At 43.7% G+C, this 24712-nt stretch overlaps 1 protein-coding gene, 6 non-coding genes and 3 pseudogenes across 8 annotated transcripts; all 10 read left to right on the forward strand.

Annotated features, from left to right (window-relative positions):
* Window positions 1–10482: 10482 nt before the first annotated feature.
* Window positions 10483–17210, forward strand: LOC123106288 (uncharacterized). 2 transcript variants are annotated; one of them, XM_044528496.1, is made up of 3 exons: window positions 10483–12052; window positions 12146–12364; window positions 16361–17210. In XM_044528496.1, exons 1-3 carry the CDS (start codon window positions 11914–11916, stop codon window positions 16498–16500), a joined length of 498 nt encoding a protein of 165 aa, XP_044384431.1. In that variant the 5' UTR covers window positions 10483–11913; the 3' UTR covers window positions 16501–17210. The 2 variants fall into 2 exon arrangements, with proteins under 2 accessions (XP_044384431.1, XP_044384430.1); XM_044528495.1 differs by having other exon boundaries at window positions 10483–10980.
* A 2761-nt stretch (window positions 17211–19971) lies between these two features.
* On the forward strand, window positions 19972–20070 carry LOC123109330 (uncharacterized; annotated as a pseudogene).
* Window positions 20071–20134: 64 nt separating this feature from the next.
* Window positions 20135–20220, forward strand: LOC123109338 (small nucleolar RNA Z102/R77). The gene has a single exon (XR_006452576.1). It is a non-coding gene; the product is annotated as a small nucleolar RNA Z102/R77 (small nucleolar RNA).
* Window positions 20221–20336: 116 nt separating this feature from the next.
* LOC123109342 (small nucleolar RNA Z102/R77) lies at window positions 20337–20419 on the forward strand. Its single transcript, XR_006452580.1, has one exon. It is a non-coding gene; the product is annotated as a small nucleolar RNA Z102/R77 (small nucleolar RNA).
* A 194-nt stretch (window positions 20420–20613) lies between these two features.
* Window positions 20614–20714, forward strand: LOC123109329 (uncharacterized; annotated as a pseudogene).
* Window positions 20715–20786: 72 nt separating this feature from the next.
* LOC123109333 (small nucleolar RNA Z102/R77) lies at window positions 20787–20873 on the forward strand. The gene has a single exon (XR_006452571.1). It is a non-coding gene; the product is annotated as a small nucleolar RNA Z102/R77 (small nucleolar RNA).
* Window positions 20874–21302: 429 nt separating this feature from the next.
* LOC123109326 (small nucleolar RNA Z101) lies at window positions 21303–21398 on the forward strand. Its single transcript, XR_006452567.1, has one exon. It is a non-coding gene; the product is annotated as a small nucleolar RNA Z101 (small nucleolar RNA).
* Window positions 21399–21594: 196 nt separating this feature from the next.
* LOC123109327 (small nucleolar RNA Z101) lies at window positions 21595–21689 on the forward strand. Its single transcript, XR_006452568.1, has one exon. It is a non-coding gene; the product is annotated as a small nucleolar RNA Z101 (small nucleolar RNA).
* A 206-nt stretch (window positions 21690–21895) lies between these two features.
* LOC123109343 (uncharacterized) lies at window positions 21896–21974 on the forward strand (annotated as a pseudogene).
* A 613-nt stretch (window positions 21975–22587) lies between these two features.
* Window positions 22588–22673, forward strand: LOC123109385 (small nucleolar RNA snoR8a). Its single transcript, XR_006452619.1, has one exon. It is a non-coding gene; the product is annotated as a small nucleolar RNA snoR8a (small nucleolar RNA).
* The last annotated feature ends 2039 nt before the right edge of the window (window positions 22674–24712 follow it).

Genomic DNA, 24712 nt, shown 5'->3' on the forward strand with positions numbered 1-24712 from the left:
GGTAAGGCATCCTGACGTAGAGTTTTGACTCTTCTCTTCTCAAATTTCACTAATTTTTTTAGGATCACACGGGTATCTTGGAATCGTTCCGATGGTTTTATGATGAGAACATTGTCTTGGTGCCTCCTGTCAGGGGTTTTGTGGAAGTGTCCCGGGGAGTTGAGCTCTGAGGTGTTGTCGTCATAATTTTACCATTGCAGTTCTGGAATACCTGAGTTTAGTTCGCCGACATCGAAAATCTCTTTTATGCAGTTCGTTGGTGAGATAACATCGACGCCACCCAGTACCGGGGCGGGAGTTCGGGAGTATCGCCATAACTTGTATAACGGATGCTTTTCGAAGGTTGAGGTAGATGGTTTCCGAAGGTTTCTTGGTTATGTGTTGAAGGATGGATACAACTGGATGTAGGTATTGCTAGTTTGGGTGAGATATTATGCTTCCCCTGTATCCCCAACACCTGATTGCATAACCGGAAAGTTTCGGGAGTTTCATAGGTGGGAATTCAAGTAGCTCTTAGGATATCCTTTCCGACAGATGTATGATATGAAATTGGGGTTCGACGTCTAGTGGTCCGCCTATTCACGGTCGATTTTACAGTGGTCTCGTTGTGTCTTAAAGAGTCCTTGGCTATGCCGACTCGGGGACGCTTCGTATGTCATGTGCACTGCCTTGTACATGATGGTGCTGTACGATCGAGCCCGTGTAGGCCCCACCACAAAAACTTCGGACGAAATCTCTACCATATGTTTGTTCCGGCTTATTCTGCAAGCCAATCCTTTGTTTTGTTTTCAGTTGTGGTATTCGAGTTGCTTCGAAGTCAAATGTTGATTCCATACCTTTTCCTAAGCGGTATTCTCATACTCCTATTTGAATACTTATCCCTCATGATAATCGAGATTGTCATGTCAATCCTTTTCATCCGGTGTGTTTCTCTTCAAGTGGATCCGAACATTTCAACATCCGCAAGATCCAATCTCAGCTTTCTCAACGGTGTTCGTTCATCCATCCCAAGTTGTCTTTGTTTTCCCACCCTCCCACCCTTGTTTTTCGTCAAGGACTCAGATTTCTTACTCAAGTATCCATCTTATTAATGGGAAGCTTCTCCATTCCTTTTCCGTCAATATTCGTATCCGCTGATTTTCAAGAAGATGCTAATGAAGTTTCAAGTTCGTCTCTCATCACTCGTTTTCTTCGCCGGTGGATCCAATCAAGCTTTTGGTGTTTGATCATGTCCTTTCCTTGTTTCAATGCTTTCTCAAGCAGGTGCAATTCTTAATCTTTCACTTCTCACTATTCATTTGTTCAGGCATGCTCAAGCTATGTCAAAAGGCTCGTCTTGTCATTCAAGATCCGTTCAACCTATTTCGAGGTTGTTTATCTCATTCAAGCCATTTAATTCAACCGGTGCTTTCTCTCTTTTAAATCATTCAACGGTGTATCTTTTGAGTGGGCCCTAACCCACAGGTCTTTTCCCAGGATCTTACCTGAATCTTCTTATTTTTCCGAAGTTATAATCAAATACTTTTGAAAGTTTGACGTAAGAATGATTCATCATCTGTCATATGTTTTTTCTCCAAGATCTGTCAAAACCTTTTCATCGTTGGCTCAACCTTCCCATTCTTCATTCCGGAGTGTCTAAATAATTCATGGTGGTGTTTCTCGTCGTCATTCTCTGCTTTTGAAGACCGAAAAAGAGTTTCTCTTTAATCTTGCTCCATTCTCTTCAAGATTCGTGATTCTAGCTTGTTGCCATCCTTTCGTAATTGTTTTGATCGTGAGAATTCTTTTCACCCTTCCGGAGCAATTGAAGAGTCTTTTCAGTTTGATTATCCGGAGTCCATCAATTCAGATGTATTCATTCTCAGCTTTCAGTTGTCATTCTCCAATCTTACTGGTGCTTTGTTCAAGTGATATCTAATCAGTTCGTGATCCCTTCGTTCTCATGTATCTAGTTTCTTTCAAGTATCCTCGTTCATTTCATAATTCTTCCCGGTGTCTTCCTTAGCTTTTCTTTGTTCATTTTTAATTCTTACGGTGGTTCGCTCAAGTGTTCTCTTCTTTCTTCATCATATCAATTCATTCGTTGTTTCAATCCTACCGATGGTCCATTAAGTTTATGTTATATCTCTCTTAATCCTTGATACGAGAATGAGTAGTATGCCAAATCCATTATTTGTCATCAATTTAATTGGTGAAGGATAAGCATAACGTAATTCTTATTCGTGTTTCATCCAAGCGATTAATTCCTTATTCCGGAGGCTTATCAAATTCTCAGTTTCATTTGTTTCATCTTTTCTTTCCCGGAGTTCCAAGTTCTCTCAATTATATCATCACGGAGATTCATCTAAATCATTGCAAGGCTTCGCTTGTGTTTTCAACTTCTCTTTCCGTTTTGATCATTCTTTTATTACCGGAGTTCTTCATGAAGGTTCTACATGATGGTTCTTCAAGGATTTAATTCCTTCTCGAAGTGTTCATCAAGATTATTTTCTAAGAAACTCAAGCTTTCTTCATATTGTAATCCGGAGTGCATTCTTTCTATCATATTATTGGAGGTGGTATTATGCCATTCTTGATAATTTGAGTTCATGTTTCATGATTCACTTGTTATTAAGAATGAGGTATTTTAAATCCATCAAACTCGTCATTGGATTTATCTTGGGTTATATTTCACCTAAAGCTTTCCTTTAAGGATTGTTGCTTTATGGTGCTTATAAAGGACCCAAGTCCTTCTTTTATCCTCTCGGTGAAATAAGCTTCTCCTATCCTTGTTCTTATCAATCCATTTCTTTTCCCATGAGTGGCAGGCTGTCACCTCATAATTTGAGATGTATTCCATAAGACCATACCAAACTTATTCTTTTCGTTGTTGATTTTTCAACAACTCCGTTCTAACATTTGTTGTAACCGTGCTCTCTCAAGATCTTGTTTCCCTTCGTTCCGGAGGCATCGTGATGTTGCTCTTCTCTCTCATCATCTTGGGTCGTGCTCTTCTCTGGCTTATCCATTTAACCGGAGTGTTGCGCCCTTTTGCTCAAGTTCTTTTTATTTTATCAAGTTTTTGACTTCCGTTTCAACCGGAGTGCTGGCCGGATTTGTTCTTCCTTGTTCCTCTTTCCTAACGGGGTGTTTTCAACTTCGTTCATCTCCGTTGTATTCTTTTCTCGAAATGGCTTAACCTTTGCAAGGTTCTTTGGTTTCACTTGTTTGTCAAAAGAAGCAACTTAGTTTACCTCTTCTCTTTCTCCTCCGTTTTTCCCTCCGGTGCCATTCTAGATCTCGGGACGAGATCCTCTCGTAGTGGTGGAGTGTTGTAACGCACCAAGACCGGAGATTCATATGCCATCCATGGATTCCGGGTTTCGTCATGTGTTTTGTTTTGCTTGTTGCTTTCCCCTTTGCATCATGTGCCTTGCATCATGTCATCATGTCATCATGCAACCCGTTTTAAAACCCACTAAATAATTTGTGTGGATCTTCGATCCATTTAAATCGAGGGAAGAGTGACTTCTCTTTATAACATTATCCTCCTAATATTTATGGAGCTATTATAAATATTTCATTTATTTGGAATTCACCTTAACACACGTGCCTGATAAATCCCTTGGTCTTTTCGTCTTCAATTTTTGACTCTCTAACCTTGCCAATAATTCCTTTTCCTTTTATCGAGGCTCTTCCTAAATTTTTAACATTTTTCGACACACCTAAAGTTTAGACTCCATTCAAACTCCTTCGGGGCAAGTTAAATAATTTTGTATTTAACTTCCCCTATTTTTTGGAACCATTTTTGTTGGGTTGGAAATATTCCATAAAGCCTTACAAATATGTTCCATCATTTTATTCTTGATCATGGCCTCTTCTCCTAATTCTTTTGAACTCTCTCTATTTTTTTCTGCTTAAGAGGGTGAGAGAAGAGAGAGCCCAGCCGCAACCTGCAGCCAGGCCGGCCCATTTGCGTCAAGCCCAGCCCAGCGCTTATCTAACCCTAGCCGCCCTGCCCCGATCCCCTCCTCATCTCATGTTCCCTGCTAACGCCGTCAGGGAGGAGCCCGATCCCATCCCGTGCGCTCGAACCCCCCTCCTTCCCTCGATCCCTCTCCCTTCCCTCGTTCCCTCACGCCGCCACACTAGTCGAGGAGCCCGGATCCCATCCTCGTCATCCCTGCCTTCTCCCTCCTCGTCGTCGGAGTCCAGCCACTGGGCGAGCCGCAGGCCGCCGTCGCCATGAACGCTCGCGCTCATCTCCTCCACCTCGCACCACCCACCTCCCTCCGCGGTCAAGCACCAGCCCCAGGAGCCGACAGATGCGTCGCCGCCGCCCTGGAGCTCCACCGCCGCCAAGCGCCGCCTCCAGCAGCCTCCTCCCCTCGCGTTCCTGCCTTGCCCCGCCATGGACGCCGCAAGACATCGCCGCTGCCTCCCCGTCTCCGGCCATGGCGCCCGCGCCGACGACCCGACCTGCCAGGGCCGCTGCCCTCCTTCACCGCGCCCGCGCCACCGCTTCTCCGCCTCGCCCGGAGCTCCAAGTTCGCCAGCCACCGCTGCCGCTGCTGACCTCCGCAACACCAAGTCCTTCCAGCCGCGAGGCAGTGCCCCCTCGCGCGCCCATGGTCCTCCCTTCTTCGTCGTGAGCGGCAACAGGAGCGTCGCCGAGCCCTCCCCGCGACCCTGCGACTGCGTTGACCATCAGCTCCGACCTGCTGTCAGCCATGTCAAGACCCGAATACCATGATGTCGAGACCCCTCAAGTTCGGCTACACGAAAACGCCAAGTACCCCTACGAACCGTGTACGACTACCGGCGCCGAAGTCCGCGAGTACCACTACGTTTGCGATGTACATCTACACCAAGATTGGACCGACAAGACCAAACGGATGCTTAAACAAGTACCGAACGAAACGCCAAGTCCTACGAGAATGACTCCGTGGACCGACGAGTACCACGACGACCATTGTTCGCCAAGTACACCTTCGGATGGCCAAGTTCCTCTTCAAATGTACGACTACACGGTGTTGCGCCAAGTACCACGATGCCCGAAGCCCTCGGATTCGTCAAGTCTGAAGGTGCAAGTACCACTCCGAACCATGTACGACGATCGTCGCCGAAGACCCGTGTAACGTGAACGTGAACGACTACCGCCGCGAGTACCTCTACGTCGTCATGTACCCCTACTTCCACTACCGCCACGAGAACAACTACTTCCTCTATGACTCGAACCGCTCGAGAATGCTCCCTTGGAAGTATAACCATCGAGACGACGCCCGTGTGTGGTGTATGAGATGAACCGCGTGTTTGCACCGTGTCCGATTTGTCTCTCGTTTCCATGCCACTAACCCGTGGGAACCCGGTATCCGGGAGCACCCCACCATCCTTGCATGACACGCCCCGTCACTTTTCCTTTTGCACCGGCATCTCAATCGAGTACCGGAATCGGAACGTTGCCATGGCACCGTTACCGTTATTGTTGCCGTGGCACCCCTTTCCTTCCACCACGGTGACAAATGCTTCATAATGCTCTTATCAACATTTTCATAAAATTGCTTAAAACTTGCATATGCCATCCGCATCATGATAATAACATTTAAAACGTTTAAAATTATTGTTGGCTTTAAATTGCTAAATGCATATGGGGATTTACCGGAATTGTTGTTGGTTATTTCCGGCCTCATGTAAAACTTGCCTAAATGTTTAGTTTACTTATGCTCCACCTCTTGCCATGTTTAAACAACATTTAATATTGTTGGGTACATAAACGAGAGAGAACTAAATAATTATTGTGATGTCCGTCAATATGCAACTCGTTGCATATTGAGCTCCACTTAATTTGTAGAATTTGCTTGTGCATTTTGCCATGTCATGCTTCTTAAACCAGACATGCATCATACTTGATTGTGCATCATGCCATGTTTATTGTGGTGGATGTTTTACTTTGTTGTTTGCTCCTTTCCGGTGTTGCTTCTTTGGGTTGGTTCCGTTAACGTCGCGTTTGTGCGGACCCGTTCGACTACGTCCGTTTGTCTTCTTCATGGACTCGTTCTTCTTCCTTACGGGATTTCAGGCAAGATGATCATACCCTCGAAATCACTACTATCTTTGCTTGCTGGTTGCTAGCTCTTTTGCTATGCCTATCCTGCGATACCTACCACTTGCTTATCGTGCCTCCCATGTTGTTGAACCAAGCCTCTAACCCACCTTGTCCTAGCAAATCGTTGATTGGCTATGTTACCGCTTTGCTCAGCCCCTCTTATAGCGTTGTTAGTTGCAGGTGAAGATTGAAGTTTGTTCCTTGTTGGAACATGGAGATGTCGTTCCTTGTTGAAACATTTGTTTACTTGTTGGGATATCACCATATATCTTATTTAATTAATGCATCTATATACTTGGTAAAGGGTGGAAGGCTCGGCCTTATGCCTGGTGTTTTGTTCCACTCTTGCCGCCCTAGTTGCCGTCATATCGGTGTTATGTTCCCGGATTTTGCGTTCCTTACGCGGTTGGGCTATAATGGGAACCCCTTGACAGTTCGCCTTAAGTAAAGCTCTTCCAGCAATGCCCAACATTGGTTTTACCATTCGCCACCTAGCCTTTTTCATCCCTTGAGTCGGCCGGCTCAAGGGTCATCATTATTTTAACCCCCCCGGGCCAGTGCTCCTCTGAGTGTTGGTCCACCTGTCAGCTGCCGGTGGCCACCAGGGGCAACTCTGGGCTGGCCTACCCGTACCTAAGACAATCTGAGTGTGCCCTGAGAAAGAGATATGTGCAGCTCCTATCGGGATTTGTCGGCACATTCGGGCGGTGTTGCTGGTTTAGTTTTACCTTGTCGAAATGTCTTGTTGTACCGGGATACCGAGTCTGATCGGAACGTCTCGGGTGGAGGTCTATTCCTTCGTTGACCGTGAGAGCTTGTTATGGGCTAAGTTGGGACACCCTGCAGGGATTTGAACTTTCGAAAGCCGTGCCCGTGGTTAAGGGCAGATGGAAATTTGTTAACGTCCGGTTGTAGAAAACCTGAAGTTGACCTTAATTAAAATGAATCAACCGCGTGTGTAACTGTGATGGTTTCTTTTCGATGGGGTCCGGGAAGTGAACACGGTTGTTGGAGTTATGCTTGACGTAGGTTGTTTTAGGATCACTTCTTGATCATACTTTTATCGACCGTGATTTGCCTTCTCTCTCGCTCTCTTTTGCGAATAGGTTAGGCACCATATATGCTAGTCGCTTGCTGCAGCTCTACCTCATACCTTTTACCTTACCCATAAGTTTAAATAGTCTTGATCGCGAGGGTGCGAGATTGCTGAGTCCCCGTGGCTCACAGATACTTCCAAAACCAGCTTGCAGGTGCCGATGAGTCCGTGCAGATGACGCAACCAAGCTCAGGAGGAGCTCGATGAAGATCTTGTCCTTTGTCTTACTTCGTTCTAGTTGATCAGTAGTGGAGCCCAGTTAGGGTCGATCGGGGACCTTTGTCGCATTTGGGGTTCTTCTTTTATTTTGGTTCCGTAGTCGAACCTTGATTGTATCTGGTTGATGTAATGCTTTATTCATGTAATTGTGTGAAGTGGCGATTGTAAGCCAACTATGTATTTTTTTCTTATTATATTACATGGGTTGTGTGAAGATTACCTCACTTGCGACATATGCCTTAAATGCGATTATGCCTCTAAGTCGTGTCTCGACACGTGGGAGATATAGTCGCATCGAGGGCGTTACAGTGCGTGTGTGTGCTGCTGCTACATATATGATGAACAAGTTCTCAGTCCTTAGGGGGGAACAGTATATATAATCTTGTGCTGACTGTGTGTGTTGCAAACACTTGTGCTTCTCGTCATGTTCCCGGTATGTGCTTTTGCTGCTCTGCTTTAGTTGCGCGTCGTGCTGCGTGCACCCGAGTGTTTCCATGTTTGTGTGGCGCCGCCTGCGGTTGGTGCTTTAGCCTCAAACTTTTCTTCTGTGTCTAAAACACGAATGACTTTTATTGGCTAAAATGCGACATTGTGCAAGCACCAAGAGCAGCAGAAAAGAATACCTCCAGCATATTCGATGGCTTTTCTTGCATCAACATTAGAGGCTCTCTAGCCTGTGCTACTCGGCACTTGCCCATATTCATCTCCATGATGCATATATAGTTCCCGAATACATCATTTCTGAAAACTCGTGCTGTCAAGTTAACTCTTCAGAAAAGTTAGCTTTTCTTCTTCAGAAAACTGAAAGTGTTAACACACATTCACTGAAAGTTTAGCTTTTCTTCATTCTTCTGAAAAATCAAAATTATTAGTGGCAAAGCTAAGCCTTCTCTATTAACCACTCCGTGTGTGCTGCTGCTACAGATACGCACAAGTTCTCAGTACTTAGGGGGATACAGTATGTATAATCTGGTGCGTCTCATGATGATTCGGCTATATATGGTAGTTAGTGGATTTTGCTTTGTTTCTCTCTTTTGCCGCTCTGCTCTAGTTTTCTTACATCAAGCTCCATAGCCCGTACTACTCGGCAACTCCATTCTTGCCAATATGCTTTTATCCAAGAATGGTCGTGGATATGTGATACTCCATTGTAGATCCGCAGTTCTACGAAGACCTGGTTGACGGGGACGTATTAATTTGATGAGAAGTCCAATAGCATCCCTGACAAGCCGTCGAACAAAAAATAAAGCTTGATGTCTCTGATTCCTCTTCCCCATATTCATCTGCATGAAGCATAGTTCCTGACTACATCATTTCTGAAAACACATGCTGTCAAGTTAACTCTTGCTTATTTATAAGCTGCTGTTCATTGCAGAAAACTGAAACTTTTCTTCTTCAGAAAACTCAAGTGTTCACACGCACCATGCCATGCATGCACTGCAAGTTTAGCTTTTCGTCATTCTTCTGAAAGTCAAAAATATTAGTGGCAAAGCTAGCCACTATGCGCGTGCGTGCTGCTGCTACATATATGAACAAGTTTCCAGTCCTTATTGTTGAAACGGTATATATAATCTTGTGCTGATGGTTTGTGATGATTCCGGTATATATAGTAGTTACTGGATTTTGCCCTCAAGTTTGTTTCTCAATTTTGCCGCTCTGCTCTAGTTGGGCGCTGTAAATGCGTGCGCTCGAGTGTTTCCCTAATCCATGTTTGTGTGGCGCCACTTGTGGTTGGTGCTTCAGCCTCAATCTTTTTCTTTTGTGCCTAAAATACGAATGACTTTTATCGGCTAAAATGCCACATTGTGCAAGATGTACTCGGATAGCTTTTCTTACATCAACACCACAGGCTCCATAGCCCGTACTAGTTGGTACTTCCCCGTATTCATCTGCATGATGCATACTTCCTGACTGCATCATTTACATGTGCTGTCAAGTTAATCCTGCTTATTTTTAATTTCAGAGAGGCATTTGGAAATGGCGTTTTGATGCCACCGGAAGATGATCCACCTCGGCCATCTTCACAGGACATGGGAACTCCGACACCACAGAATGCAAGGCATGGTCCCTCTTCTACTCCCCTTCCTTCTTGTTTTTGATTCGGTCGCTCCCCTCCCTCACTCCCTGATGCTCGCAGGTCAGGGACACCACCTACAAGGAAGGGAAAGCCACCGCTTCGCTCCGATGGGTCTGCTTCTTCCCTCTCATGCTCTCTCCGCTCTCTCTCCCTCTCATGCTCTCTCTGGTTCTCCACGCCCATCCAACTTGCAGGCTCACTGCAACTTATTAACTGCAGAAAACTAAAATTTTGGTTCCCTCTTAGGCCATGAAGAATGAAACTGCAGAAAACAGAAACTTTCCTTCAGAAAACTCAAAGTGTTCACACGCACCTGCAAAGCACTCTAGCCATGCCATGCACGCACTGAAAGTTTAGCTCTTCTCCATTCTTCTGAAAATCAATAATATTACTGGTATAGCTAGCCACTCTCTGTGTGCTGCTGCTACATGTATGAACAAGTTTGAGAAGATCTCAGGTGAACTCAGGTGAACTCCCGTATCGAGCTTGAGAAGATGGCGCACCGCGCGTCGTGCTCACGCGACACACAGGGCGACACACCTGACGAGAGATGGCGCGTATTGTACGCTGCCAATCTGCAGCTGCGCTCGCTCACGTTCTATGACGGCGAGCTGGTGCTCCGGCGGGATGCTCTCCGTATTATTCTGATCGATGACCGCGGAGTCACGGTGGATGCACGTTTTCTCCGGGCGGGGGAGTTCATCGACGTCGGCGACATCGTCTCGCTACCGTGTCACTTTGCGAGAATTCAGGCGCGGTCTCTGGAGACGTGCACGGTCCATGGCGCGGTGCACGGGGGGCTCACGAAGATTCAGGCGGGCGTGGACCGGCCCGGGGTGGCCCCGCACCTCACCAACCATCCGCTAATGGCGGCAGGACGCGTGGGAACATCTCCATGGCCACCTGACCGCCAGGCGGGACCCAGCACCGGATCTGGCGTGGAGCCTTCTAGTGCGGAGGAGGCGAGGGGAGATGCTTCACTTTCCCCACCTACCCCAACTACACGAGACGCACACCTCGCTCCTCTCTTCAAGCACCTATGGGAGCGTCCTAGGGTTTGCATTCCCAATTCATCCCCTCCTGATTCCTTTGGCTGGTGGAGGGGCAAGGCCGGCGGCGACGTTCGATCCTTCGCCCAAGTTGCTGGAGCTGAGCGGGCAGGGAGCGTGCCGCGCACCGTGATGGGTGACCGTGGCGGGGGGAGATCTGGCGGATGGCGCGACAACACTGCGCGGGGTGGATTCGGTGGCGGTCGCAAGGCTCCGCCGCCAAACCAATCTCGTCATATGGTATGGCAGCGGCCAGATCCGCCACCGGCGACGTCGGGAGATTCGAGATCTGGTGGTGGCGAAGTTGCGGACAGATGGGAAGCTGCTGCTCGGGCCATGAGTGATGCGAGCAAGGAGAAGATGGCGGGCGCCAAGGAACCGCCTCCACCACCAACATCTGGGCATGTGGCGACCAAGGGCAACACCGAGCTCTGCATCAATTGCTCCCTCCCAGGTCATTTCGCTCCTCGTTGCCCTACCATTCGCTGCGATAAGTGTAACAAACTAGGTCATATGGCTCAACTTTGCCAAGTTCTGAGGCCTTGGGAGTGTACCCCCTTCATGTGTGGTTTTCAATCTCCTGGTCAGGGTTTCTTTTATATACCTGATATGTGTGCAGCTAAGCATAGTGTGGAAAACCCAATAATGTGGTGATTACTGTAGTTGAAGGGGATGCTACTGTTAAGGATATTGAGCAGGAATTTAATGCTATATTTGCCAAAAAACCTGGGAAAAGGAAATGGCGTTGTACTGCCCGTTCTATTGGCCCTGCTCAATATGTGATGCGATTTCCTAATGCTAGTGAAGTTGAGAGAGCATGCTGTTATGGGAAACGCTTGCCGCTGAAAGAGGGGAATATTGTGGTATGCATTACTCCTTGGACCGCTTCGATTGGAGCTAAAGGCATGCTGGAAAAAGCGTGGGTTAGGGTTCGCAACATTCCCATAGAGAAAAGGTGCACTGAACATGTGGCTTATGCCGGGGCTCTAGTGGGGATTACATTAGAGGTGGATGAATCGACTGTGCATAAACCAGAGTATGCTAGAATTCTTCTTGGCTGCATAGATGTTGAGAAAATCCCTCCTTCAGCTGAAGGAGTGCTGGGAGAGCAAATATATGATTTCTTTTATGAAGTTGAAAAAGTTGTGACTATGGGTGCTGGGAAAAGTCAAGCCTATACTGCTGTGGACAGCAGTGCATCACCTTCTGTCCCCAAGAAAGCAAGGATGGATTCATATCCTGCTTCTTCAACGGGGCAGGGGGAGACTAGTGCTTCCCCCCCCCCCAGAACTATGATAAGGGAATACAGAGGCTTCCTGCAGTAGTTGAGAGTGAAGAAGAGGAGGATAGTGAGGAAGGTAACACCACAGAGCTTCTGATTGAGACGATGGCCAGAGAACATGCAGCTGAAAAAATATCTTATTGTGGCTCTCAATCTGATAAAAGTTCCTGTGACAAAATGACTGAAGATCTGGATAGAGATGAAATAAATGAATATCACAGCAATGTGAACAGCATACATAAAGGTGCTTGGGGGATGATTACTCCTATTCCTCCCTCACCTTTGTTTATGTATCGTGATGGATGTACTTATGGAAATGCTTTTCCTCCTTTGTCAGATTATGTGGTTTGGCCTTCTCTTCCACATATTGTACCTCTTGAGGAGGGAACTGTGGAAGGGGGAGAAAACTGTAGTGTTTATACAGTTGAATCTCCTTCTGGATCACCAATCCATGACTGCATGAGTGGTGAAAAGGAAGTTTCACACAGACAGAAGCAGAAGCTGGAGAGGGTGGAGAATGTGGCGGCAAACAGAATGAGGAAACGTAATTTGGAAGGTATGGATATATCCGAGTCAAAAAATCAATTCTCTGCCTTATCTGATTCTGCTATTATATTGCGTGCTGCTCTGATGGGAGTGCAAATCCCCGATGATGACTTTGTTACTGTTGATATCCTGCGTGAATTAGAAATCTCTAGAAATTCGTTGCATGAAAAAATTGATGCTAATTCACAGAAAATAACTGTCAATGATGGATTGGGTAATGATGTGCCCCTCTCTTTAACATGGGATGATGATAGTGGAAATATGGACGAACCATTTATCCTGGTTCAGTCTAAAAACAAAAGAAAGAAAAATCATCGCAGGAAAACGGTGATAGTTATATCCCCTAACAAGTCCAGTAGACCTGTGACTAGAAGTCAGCACAATAACGAGATGGGTAGGGCTGCTATGGATCCTGGCAGACCTACCAGAGCGAGAGGAAAACCTGAAAGATACAAATGAAAGGGTTTTTTTGGAATTGTAGAGGAGTGGGAAAAAAAGGTATGTCCACCTGCCTAATTGACATGATCAATGTCAATGCTTTAGATTTCATTGGTCTTCAAGAGACTATGAAGAAGGTCTATAATCCTGCATTTTTCAGACAGATTGATCCGAATCATAAATTTCGTTGGGAGTGGAATCCCTCTAGGGGGAAATCAGGTGGCATCCTGTGTGGTATTAGCAAGGATAAGTTTGATATCCTTATGACCAAATGTGGTAAATACATCCTACAGTTGACCCTGTTCGATAAGAGCAGGAACTGTAGCTGGGCTTTGATGATTGTTTATGGTGCGGCACATGATGAACAGAAGCCTGAATTCATTGCGGAACTGTCATCTATGTGTCACAGTACAAACATTCCGTATCTAGTTGGGGGAGATTTTAATATCATTAGACATTGTGGGGAAAAAAACAAAAAAACATCTATGTCCCATTTCTTGGATGTGTTCAACTCCGTTATACACCTGCTTGGGTTGAGAGAGATCTATATGACTGGTGGTTGTTACACCTGGTCCAATAAACAAAAAAACCCGACTCTAGAAAAACTTGATAGAGTTCTCATGTCTCCTGACTGGGAAGATTTATATCCTCTCGCTTCTGTTTATAAGTTGACAAAAGAAATATCAGACCACAATCCTTTGTTGGTTGATGGTGGGAATGCCTCATCTAGATCGCCGGGTAGCAGATGCTTTAAGTTTGATAACGCCTGGCTCAGTAATCCAGACTTTCTCCCTCTGGTTGCTGAGATTTGGACTAAGCCAGTGTATACTTTAAACCCCATCGATTCCTTGAATATTAAGCTTAAGAGAATTAAGAAATTCTTTAAGGGCTGGGGCTCCAATTTGTTTGGTCATAACAAGATTAGGAAGAACATTATTAAGCTTGATTTGCAGGAGCTTGAAAAACTGGAAGAAACTGATGGTTTATGTGGGGACGCTTATACTAGGAAGTTGGATATTCTAGTTGAGCTGAATAATATGTATGTGGAAGAAGAGCTCCACTGGCATCAACTCTCTAATGAGAGGTGGTTATTGAAAGGGGACAACAACACTGATTTTTTTCATAAAGTGGCGAATGGTCGTCGTAGAAAAAATTCCATGATTTCCCTGGAGTGTGGGTCCACTCTTATTGAAGGTACTAAAAATTTACTTGCCCATGCCACTGAGTATTATAAAACCCTGTTTGGTCCGGCTCCTGGCAACATGTGTCAGATTGATGCCTCTTTGTGGTCTCAGGACGAGTTGATTACTCCAGCGGACAATGAGGACTTGACCCGTCCTTTCTCGTTGGAGGAAATAAAAAATGCTCTGTTCGACATGAAATCTAACCGTGCCCCTGGTCCAGACGATATTCCTGCTGAATTTTATCAACACTGCTGGGAGGTGGTGGCCAGTGATCTCCTATGCTTGTTCGATTGGTTTCATGCAGGCAAGCTAGATGTTCGAAGACTTAACTATGGCATCATTACTTTGTTGCCTAAGTCGTCAGATGCTAAAAGTATTCGGCAGTATAGACCTATTTGTCTTCTCCGTTGCCCTTACAAACTGCTCACCAAAGTTATGGATATTAGGGCTAGCAAATATGCGCATAAACTGTTTAGTATCCAGCAAAATGCTTTTATTAAGGGGAGACACATAGTGGATGGAATCCTATCCCTCCACGAAATTCTGCACTATACCCATGTCAAAAAACAGTGTGGAGTGGTCCTTAAACTTGACTTCGAGAAAGCTTACGATAAAGTCAATTGGGAGTTCTTGCTTGATTGTCATAAGAAGCATGGATTTAACTCTAAGTGGTGTGGATGGGTCTCTCAAATCCTAAAAGATGGCACGATTAGTGTCAAGATTAACGACGAGGTGGGACCATACATCCAAAGTGCCAAGGGGGTGAGGCAGGGGGATCCTCACTCTCCTTTCTTGTTCAATATTGCGGCTGATTGCTTGACCAAAATGGTTCTCGCTGCTCAAAAGAATGGTCTCATTAAAGGATTAGCTGCTGATCTTATTGATAATGGTGTTAGTATCCTGCAGTATGCAGATGACACGGTTCTTTGTTTTGAGCATGATATTGGCAAAGCTGTTAATATCAAACTCTTGCTATATCTTTTTGAACTTATGTCAGGGCTTAAGATTAACTTTGAAAAAAGTGAGATTTTCAGTATCGGGGGAGATAATGATACTGACTTGGTTTATGCTGACATGTTTGGTTGTCAAGCGGGCACTCTGCCTATGAAATATCTGGGAGTCCCCGTTACATATTCTGCTCTCAGGAATGCGGATCTGGACTTCCTTGATGGGAAAATTATCAAAAAGCTTGATGCCTGGGTAGCTTATGCGGCATCTTCTGGAGCCAGATTGACGCTGTTAGGATCTAGTTTGGATGGAATTCCCTCCTTCCTCATGTCAATGTTCCTTTTCAATAGGACTTTCATTGAGAAGCTTGATAAACATCGTAGACGTTTCTTTTGGAGGAGAAAAAAAAATAAGAAACGTGGTTACCATATGGTTAAATGGTCAAGAGTTTGCCGATCGAAAAAAATAGGAGGGCTAGGTATTAAAGATCTCCATAAGCAAAATGTTGCTTTATTAGCTAAGTGGTGGTGGAAATTAGATACGAGAGATGGGCTTTGGCAACGTATAGTCAAAGCTCGCTACCTCAGGAACAAAACTGTGGCTAACGTACAGAGTCGCTTTTCAGATTCTCCCTGTTGGAAAGCGATTATGAAAGGACTCATATATGGCGGGTAGAAAAATTGTGATCGAGAGTGGAAACCTTGCTAGAGTCTGGCATGACCAGTGGATCGAGAATATTGTGTTAAAAAATCACTTTCCTGATTTGTTTGGTATATGCCAGGAGCAGGATTGCACTGTTGCATCCTGGGTGGCAAACAATTATGTCCTTGGCTTTAGGCGTAGATTGGTTGGGGTGTTGGGAGAACAGTGGGACTGGATGGTTACGGAAGCTAGAAAACTCTCGTTGAGCACCTCCCCAGATAAAGTTATGTGGGCCTGGGGCAACAAAGGGAAATTTAATACTAAATCATTATATGAATGGTTGGAAAAAGATCTATCAAGCCCTAATTATAAGATGGTGTGGAAAGCACCTATTCCTCTGAAAATTAAGATCTTTCTTTGGCAGTTGTTCCAGAATGCAGTTCTTACTCGTGACAATATGCGTGCGAGGAACTGGCCTGGGAATCCCATGTGCTCCTTTTGCACTAATATGGAAACAGCGAATCATCTGTTTTTCACATGCTCGCTTGCCCGTTCAGTTTGGGGGGTGCTGGGCATGACGGCTGGGGCGTCATGTTGCCCCCGCTCGCTTTGGCAAAGTTTCGCTTGGCTCTATAAGTTCTTTCCAGGCGGAAATCATTTTTATATGATGATTATTGTTGCGATATGCTGGGGGATTTGGATACTCCGCAATAAAGTTACCTTTGATAATCATACTGTTCGTTCGCCTTTAGAGGCTGTCTTCACTGCCTGTTCGTTTTTGTTGTACTGAGCAGGTCTGCTTAAGGGAGAAGATAGGGAGAAGCTTCAGGCCGGAGTGAAGAGGCTAGCGCATGCGGCTGCTGCTCTGGCGGACAGATCGTTTCCTCGAGGCAGGCTCCTCTTAGGAGACAATGAGGGGATCCAGATTGGATGATGAAGTTCTGCGTCTTTTGCTTAGTCATCTCCCACTGGGGGTGGATGCCCGCTGGGTCTTTTGTCTCCTAGTTATTCTCCGTTTAGTTACAGTAATGTTCCAGCTTGAATTGTCCTGGGACTTTTTGGATTCATAGTTGAGCTGTGGATGTTTGTGTCGTCAGGTTTTCGTCCCATGGCGGATGGTTCGTTCCAGAATCATCCTGCGGTGGGTTTTCTGACGATGCGCCAACTCGCTCTCCCCTTTCGGTTTCATCTGCGCTCTGGGCGTTTTGCTTCGTTATGTTAGGTGTGGTGGTTGTACTGCTAGACATATTTGGCTACAAAAACTGCTGTATTTTCGTTGATTGAAAAACTAATGGAAAGGGGTGAGAGCCCGGTTGGAAAAATGAACAAGTTCTTAGTCCTTAGGGGGAAACAGTATATATAATCTTGTGCTTCTCGTGATGATTCCGGTATATATAATAGTTAGTGGATTTTTCACTCAAGCTTGTTTCTCTCTTTTGCCACTTTGGTCTAGTTGGGCGCTGTAAATGCATGCGCTCGAGTGTTAGCAACATTAGGATGTCTTTTCTTACATCAACATTAGAGGCTCCATAGCCCGTACTAGTTGGCACTTGGCCATATTCATCTGCATGATGCATACTTCCTGAGTACAACTTTTCTGAAAACACTTGCTGTCAAGTTAACTCTTGCTTATTCATAATTTCAGAGAGGTCCACAAGATGCAAGGTCCCTCTTCTACTCCCCTTCCTTCTGCTAGTTTTTGACTCGGCCACTCCCCTCCCTCACTCCCTGATGCTCGCATGTCAGGGGCACCACCTACAAGGAAGGGAAGGCTACCGCTTCTTTTCTGATGGGTCTGCTTCTTCCTGGGTTGGCGCTGCTCCAACGCCATGGAAGGTCTCTCTCTCCGCTCTCATGCTCTCTCTGGTTGTCTATGCCCAACCAATTTGCAAGCTTACTGCAACTTATACAGAGAGGAGAAAACTGAAACTTCTGTTCCTTCCTCAGAGAAGAGTGGACAACTGAGCCGTGAAGAATAAAAACTGCAGAAAACTGAAACTTTCCTTCTTCAGAAATCTCAAAGTGCACACACGTACCTGAAAATTACTTTACCCATACCATGACATGCACGCACTGAAAGTTTAGCTTTTCTTCATTCTTATGAAAAATCTAAAATATTAACCACTCTATGTGTGTGCACGCGCGGCTACTACATGTACGAACAGGTTCTCTGTCCTCAGTGGGAAACAGTATATATAACGTTGTGCTTCTCGTGATGATTCTGGTATATATAATAATGGTTATTGATTTTGCCCTCTCTTTTGCCGCTCTGCTCTAGTGTGTACTTTTCTTAATCAACATTAGAGGCTCCGTAGCCCGTAACTACTCAGCACTTGCCCAATTCATCTGTATGATGCATAGTTCCCGAGTACATCATTTCTGTAAACACGTGCCGTCAAGTTAACTCTTGCTTATTTATAATTTCAGAGAGGCATTTCAAAATGGCGCTTTGATGCCACGAGCAGATGTGCAACAGAGACGACCCAAGTGAGGTGGGCTGTGAGATTATGTAAGATGCTTAAGTCAGGTGACGAATGAATCTGTGATGAATTTTGGTGCTCTGTTTAGAGCACTCACTTGGGATTGTTCACTCAAAATGGCATCAAATTCTTGCAATCTACAACCTCCGTCACAAATTAGCTGACTTAGATGATACATCGGTATGTAGACAAATTTGAGTCAATTAATTCAGCACGGGGGGAGTAGTTCTTAGTCCTGAGTGGCAATGTGTGGCTTAACTGAATCTTTGGTGTACTTTTTCCTGTACCTGTGTTGTATGACCGTAGTGCCATGGGAGGTATCTCTCTGCTCCCTCTCATTCTCATGCTATGCTCTGGTTGGGTGAAATCCAATTTGCTTACTGCACATGGCGTACATGTAAACTGAAACTTTCTTTAAACTGAAACTTTCTTTCTTCAGTTCAGAGAGGAGAGGTCCTATCCTAGCTAGCTCATATCCATCTGCAAAGTACTCTAGCCATGTATGCATGTGACAAACACGGATGACTTGTCCATGTTTGTGTGGCGCCACTTGTGGTTCGTGCTTCGGCCTCAATCTTTTGTGTCTAAAACATGGTTGACTTTATCGGCTAAAATGCCACATTGTGCAAGCACCACGACCACAAGAAAAACAGATCTTCGGCATACTCGGGTGGCTTTTCTTACATCAACATTAGAAACCATAGCCTGTACTACTCGACACTTGCCCGTATTCATCTGCATCATGCATAGTTCCTGACTACATTATTTCTCAAAACACGTGCTGTAAAGTTAACTCTTGCCTATTTATAATTTCAGAGGGGCATTTGGAAATGGTGTTTTGATGCCAGTGATGTTACCAGCAGATGTTCCAGGTTTGTGTTTACATGTGTTAGCAAGTTCATTCATTCATCTCCCACTTTGACAGGACCATTCATGTGTGGTATACAATGTTATGGATGCTTGTAGGTACCTCAGAACCAAACGGAAGCGCGCAAGACCTCATGCTTCATCAGTCAATTGGAACCTCTTCACATTTGAATCAGAATTCAGAACAGGTTTTTCTTCATTGCGACTCATGTTTCTTGTTGCACCATTATTTGTTGAGCTGTTGACAGTAATGGCCTGATAGTCGCATTTTGGGACATCCCAGGAGTTGGCAAATATGCGGAGAAAGAGGAGACCTGATGCCAAGAGGAATCTTGTGTAGGTATGCTGGCAGTAACATAAGCGCACCTCAACAATCTAAGCCGTGGACTCCATGCTGTCCTGCTTGTTTGAACTGCTTGCAAATCAAACTGAATGAATTCCCGAGTCTAAAAGCAACATATTTCTTCTCTTTGCTTGCCCCAGTCTATGTAGAGTTGTCTAAGAACAGACTAGGTACTGTACTTGATCGTGGTGTTTCCACTCCTCTGTTCATCTAATCTTGTCATATGTACCTTGTATAATGATGAAATTGTCTAGGATGAAAGCCTAAGTATATATGCTGATGTGTTAGTGCTGCTGCTTGCTCTAATATTTTATCATTACCATGAATAAGTGATCATGGTTAAACTTTGACTAAAACTGGAGCACGCGTCCCTTTCCGATGTTCAATTTCTATGAATACGCATCAGCATCTTTTGGTTAAGGAAAATGAAGAATTTTTCTCCCTGTTTGTTTGTGTATGATGAACACTTATGTCTCTCACGTGTGATGAAGTATGTTCCTGTTATATGTAGTTGCACTGGCTAGTGAGATGAGGATATAATTACATTATTGATGGATGATATGATGTCCAATGAATCATGCATTAGCTCTATCTGATCATATCCCATACTGGTTTTTATTTTGTGTCTTGAATAAAAGAAAACTTTGCAATTTGTCTAATTTTTCTTATTTAATTTGTTGTCAGTTTCTTTATTTTTGTTGTTGAAAGAGTGTTGTCGATGCAGATGAGGAGACACAAGTATATGGGTAATTTACGTCTTGAGGCAGTTGTGTGATGCCACACTGTTTTTGACCTTGGAGATGTGATGCATCCCCGACACGCGTTTTTTGTGTTCTTGGTGCTTATCTTTTTTTAAAAAATGGGTTTTAAGTGGTGAGAGATGAGATGACGAATGGGATTAATTTCCCTATTGGTTTGATTGGGCGATATGATGGCCTCAATACTGAACCGAATATGATCATCTTCTTGTTTACCCGAAAAACAATGTGTTTCTGCTTGCCCTCATCATGTTCCTTAACCATGTTATTTGTAAAGCAATTTCGTTTGTTCAGTAGACTTATTTCATAGTTCAATAAACGGAGATGAGATAATGAATGATTAATTTACCTACTGGTTTGATTGGTAACATGATGGCCTAAATACTGAACCGAATCTGATCATCCTCTATGGTTTGATATGAAAAGAAATGAATTTCTTTTAAGCTTTTCCAGCTTCAAAGATATGGTGTTTTTTGTTCCAGGATGGTACCAAAAATTATTTTAGTGCTGTTGTAAAACTAACTAGCAATGTATGATATTTGAAATTAGAAACCTTGTTTTCTAATTGAATTTGATAGTTTTTTGGTTGAAATGGGCGTAGCTGACACGGATGAGGAGACACGTGTTTTTATGGGTAATTTGCTTCTAAGGCATTTATGTGATGTCCCACTCTTTTCACCTTGGAGATCTGATGTCGGTGCCCTCACTGTTTTATTTTTTCCCTCCTAGTAATTTCTATTAAATAATAATAATTTTTCGTTTAATTGGTGAGAGATGAGATGATGAATGAGATTAATTTCCCTATTGGTTTGATTGGCCGATATGATGGCCTCAAATACTGAACCGAATCTGATCATCCTCTTTTCCGCAAAAAAGAAAACCAATGTGTGTTTCCTAAATCCGATGTTTTTGGTAGAGTAATTTCATTTATTCTATAGATGGTTATTTTCTAAGTTAATAGCCAGATAGATAATGAATGATTAGTTTCTCTACTGGTTTTATTAGCATGCTTGATGGTCTGAATTTTGAACCAAATCTGATCATAGTCCCTGGGTTGATACTGAAAGAAATTATTTCAGTGTAATAATCTAAAAATAAACCATAAAGGTTGTATCTTTGAATTTAGAAATGAGCTTAGTAGCGAGCCTCAACGAAAACCTTTGCTGTGCTGCAAGACTTGTCATTCTTTGCATGCCTGTTATTCCTTTCTTCTGGTTGTAGTTTCTCTTGGTATTTCTAGTTTTTTTTCTTTTTCTTGTTCTTGCTGCTATTTCTTGGAGGAGCATTGTTTTTGCAGATGACGAGACACAAGTTTTATGGGTAATTTGCATCTGAGGCGTCCCTGTGATGTCACTCTTTTCACCTTGGAGATATGATGCATCCTTGATAATATTCTCTTCCTATGTGATTTTTCCCTAATTTGTTTCTTTTTGGGTGAAATGAGGATTGAATTATTTCGTTGATGGACCATATGATGTCCATGGAATCACGTATTAGCTCTACCTAATCATATGATCTACCGAGTTTTGTTCTCTCATATCGGAGAATTTCAATTTTTGTTGTTGTTGAAATAGGCTCTCTTGACGCAGGTGAGGAGACATGAGTTTATGGGTAATTTGCGCCTGAGGCATTTCTGTGATGTCACTTTTTTCACCTTGGAGATCTCATCCATCTTGCATCATTTATTTCTTTTGCGCTCTTGGTACCTTTCTTTAAAAAAAAGATTTGGATTTTAGATTAATTGTCCAAGAATGAGACGTTTACTGAACCGAATCCGATCATCCTCTTTCCATGAAAAAGCCAAACTGTTTTTGCTTGGCTTGCCTTGTTCAATGTAGAGTAATTTCATCTCTTCATTTCCTAATTTAATCGGTGGAGGCGAGATGATAAATGATTAATTCCCACATTGGTTTGATTTGCCAACATGATGGCCACAGTACTGAATTGAACCTGATCATCATCCCTTTTTCGTTATGAGAAAGTAACGGGTTTGTTTTTAGCTATTTCTTGTTGAAAATGTCGCAGTTTTTCTTTGTAAGTTGGTACCAGAAATCATTCTTTTCATGATGTAGTTTCTTTCGAAATCTATTGTTTTTCTTGTTCCCGCTGCTCTTTCTAGGAGGAGCATTGTTGACGCAGATGAGACACAAGTTTTATGGGTAATTTGTGTCTGAGGTGTCTCTGTGATGTCACGCCCTTTTTGCAACGGAGAAGTATTAGCTCCATCTCAGGCCTAGGAGTTTATATCACGATTCTCACTCCAAATATCGTTAGATGGGTCTGAATATGTTGGATTAGGTCGCTACCGAGTAAGGTGGTCTTAATATACATGTGCAAACTAGGCATAGAATGTTTGCTTCCAAACCGATGAATCTTTTAACCTGACTGAACATGATAGATCAAAGACGGAATGTTACAAGAAGAATGAGCTTATTTCTGGTGTTTTTGTATTCAGATATTTCTTAGAGCACAAATCCGTCTACATGGATCTTGTGTTACACACGCGCCAAATTCTAGTTTAATCTCTGTGCTTCTATCATTTGCGTTCTTATGGTACTTCTGATTTGCCCTTTGGTGGTGCAGTGATTATGAAACATTCCTCGTACTTACCGGAGATCCCCATGAATGACTCCTATACACCCATAGAATCTGATCACCACTGAACAGTACTTCTGGTTTCACTGGATTCTTGTTTTTTGTGTTTATTTGCCCCGAGAATGTTTTGCTTTTGGAGTCTGAATCTGAAGGTAAATTATTCTGGTTTCATGTTTTTGCTTGGTTGTTCCTGGTTTCATCTTTTCTAGTTTCATCTTCTTTTGCAAGATAGGCTCTGTGTATGATTAACTACTTATGCTATGGTTGCTTGTATCAGCTATGATCTTCTATTTGTATGGAGAGACTATGTTTATATTGTCTTCTGCATGTACATTTGATAGGCTAGAGCTAATGTGAATGGTGTCAATAATTCGCTGGCAAGAGCAGCTAGCGAAGGCTAAACTGAAGCTGCCAAATGCTTGCCATAGATTGCTGCAAACCCAAACCGTCCAGATGAGGTGACCTTGTCTCTTTTTTATATGTGTTTTTACTTGCTTGGAATCTACTTTGGTGGCATGTGAAAGTGAATTTGATGCAACACAACCTTACATAGTTCTAGAAATCAATTTGATTTGTTCAACCTGTAGTAACTCATTCAATACAACCATGTTAGGAACTCTTGCTCCCTTGGTGGCAGCATCACTGGTTCTAGAAGAAGAGTACAATTGTGTAGGTGCAGTCGCTTTTTTTTGTTTGTTGAAGACACTCACTGTTTCATTATAATTTATTCTGGCCCAGAGACATGCTGGCCTTCTTCTTTCAAGACCATGTGTTCCTATGATCCTGTACCCACCCCAATCAATCTATTTTTCACGTCTTAATTGCAGTTTCATCCCATTGTCTTGGTGATTCCGATGATGTGAACTTGTGTGGATCCAGTATTTTTAGGTAAATTTATTTGTCAGAGCATTATGTTTTGTCTCGTTACACACACATATACGTCCTGCTTGATTATATGCCATCTATACATTTTCCAAACGGGGTTCTCTAGGCTTGAGTGGAGCAATACTGGTCGAAGTACTTGTTCCTGGCAGTTTCATACTTACGCTGGCAATGCTACCCTCAGCCATTGCGTTGCTACTTCATGTACACAATGACGTCAAAGTTTTGATAGTCCAGAACATAGTTTTTGCTTTCAAATTTTAGTTTGGTCAACATTGTGATAGCTCAAACTATATGTACTGTTTTGGAGTACCTCCAGGTTATTTCGCGGCTATTTCTTTGACGTTATGTAAACCTTGGATAAGCTTTTGGCTGCCGCTGAAACTATTGAGTTTCAATAGTATGTGGTGTTTTCTCCAGTCTGAAGTTTTAGTGCTCTCGCTTCACATCTTTGATAGATTTTGTGACAATTTTATCATGCCTCTTCTCTTCTGTGTATGGATGCTGGATGTTGTGCTCTGATTTGTGAGTTTTGGCATGGTCCAGTTCGTACCTTTGCCTCAACTACAACCTGCGTCGCACCTTCCTGATTCCTCTTGTTTGTGTTTGTTCCCAGGATTCAAGTCTATACTTGCACCCTCTTACTGGCCTTTGCTGTGGTGCGTCGGCCTCCGACGAAAGACCGGAAGTTTGCAGTAGGAGCAGCATCTTTGACCCCTTCCTGACGAGCTGCAGGTCGTAGACGAGGTCCCAGTCAAGGTATTTTCTCCTCCCCTTCCTTCCCTTTCCTGTCAATTGCTTGTGTGAAAAGCAATTTTGATCAAAAATAAATCTGCTTATTTAACGGACTGCCACTTCACATTGATTTCAACATGGCTTGTTTGTTGTATCATTAGTGTTCCATATCATGTCAGTTTATCTCCCACTTGCTGGTTGTTCACTGTCTCGTTTGTCTCTGGCTATGGAAGGCCTCATTTGTAGTATGTTTTTGGTTTATGAAAGGATCCTGTCCTAGCAATTATTGGGAAACAGACTTGTGCTTATCAAGTAAGTTGCTTGGCATGTTATGTTCCGGTGAGTTTCTCTTTTCTGCTGTAGTTGGGTAGTGCTGTGTTGCGTGCACCCAGTTTTTCCTTGTCCATCTAGCTAGAAGAGCTAGACTGGATTAATTAATCAGCCCCCAACTAATTCTCAACAGTGAAAGGATGATTGATGTATGCT

Source organism: Triticum aestivum, chromosome 5A (genome assembly GCF_018294505.1).
Source record: "Triticum aestivum cultivar Chinese Spring chromosome 5A, IWGSC CS RefSeq v2.1, whole genome shotgun sequence".
NCBI classification, from domain to species: Eukaryota; Viridiplantae; Streptophyta; class Magnoliopsida; order Poales; family Poaceae; genus Triticum; species Triticum aestivum.

Excerpts from the sequence above, each read along its gene's own strand:
- LOC123106288 (XM_044528495.1), top strand. The coding sequence starts at position 10,659 with ATGGGTGACCGTGGCGGGGGGAGATCTGGCGGATGGCGCGACAACACT. Across the intron at positions 10,981-12,145 it reads CATCAATTGCTCCCTCCCAG|ATTATGTGGTTTGGCCTTCT; the intron begins GTCATTTCGCTC and ends CTCCTTTGTCAG. Across the intron at positions 12,365-16,360 it reads GAGGAAACGTAATTTGGAAG|GTCTGCTTAAGGGAGAAGAT; the intron begins GTATGGATATAT and ends TGTACTGAGCAG.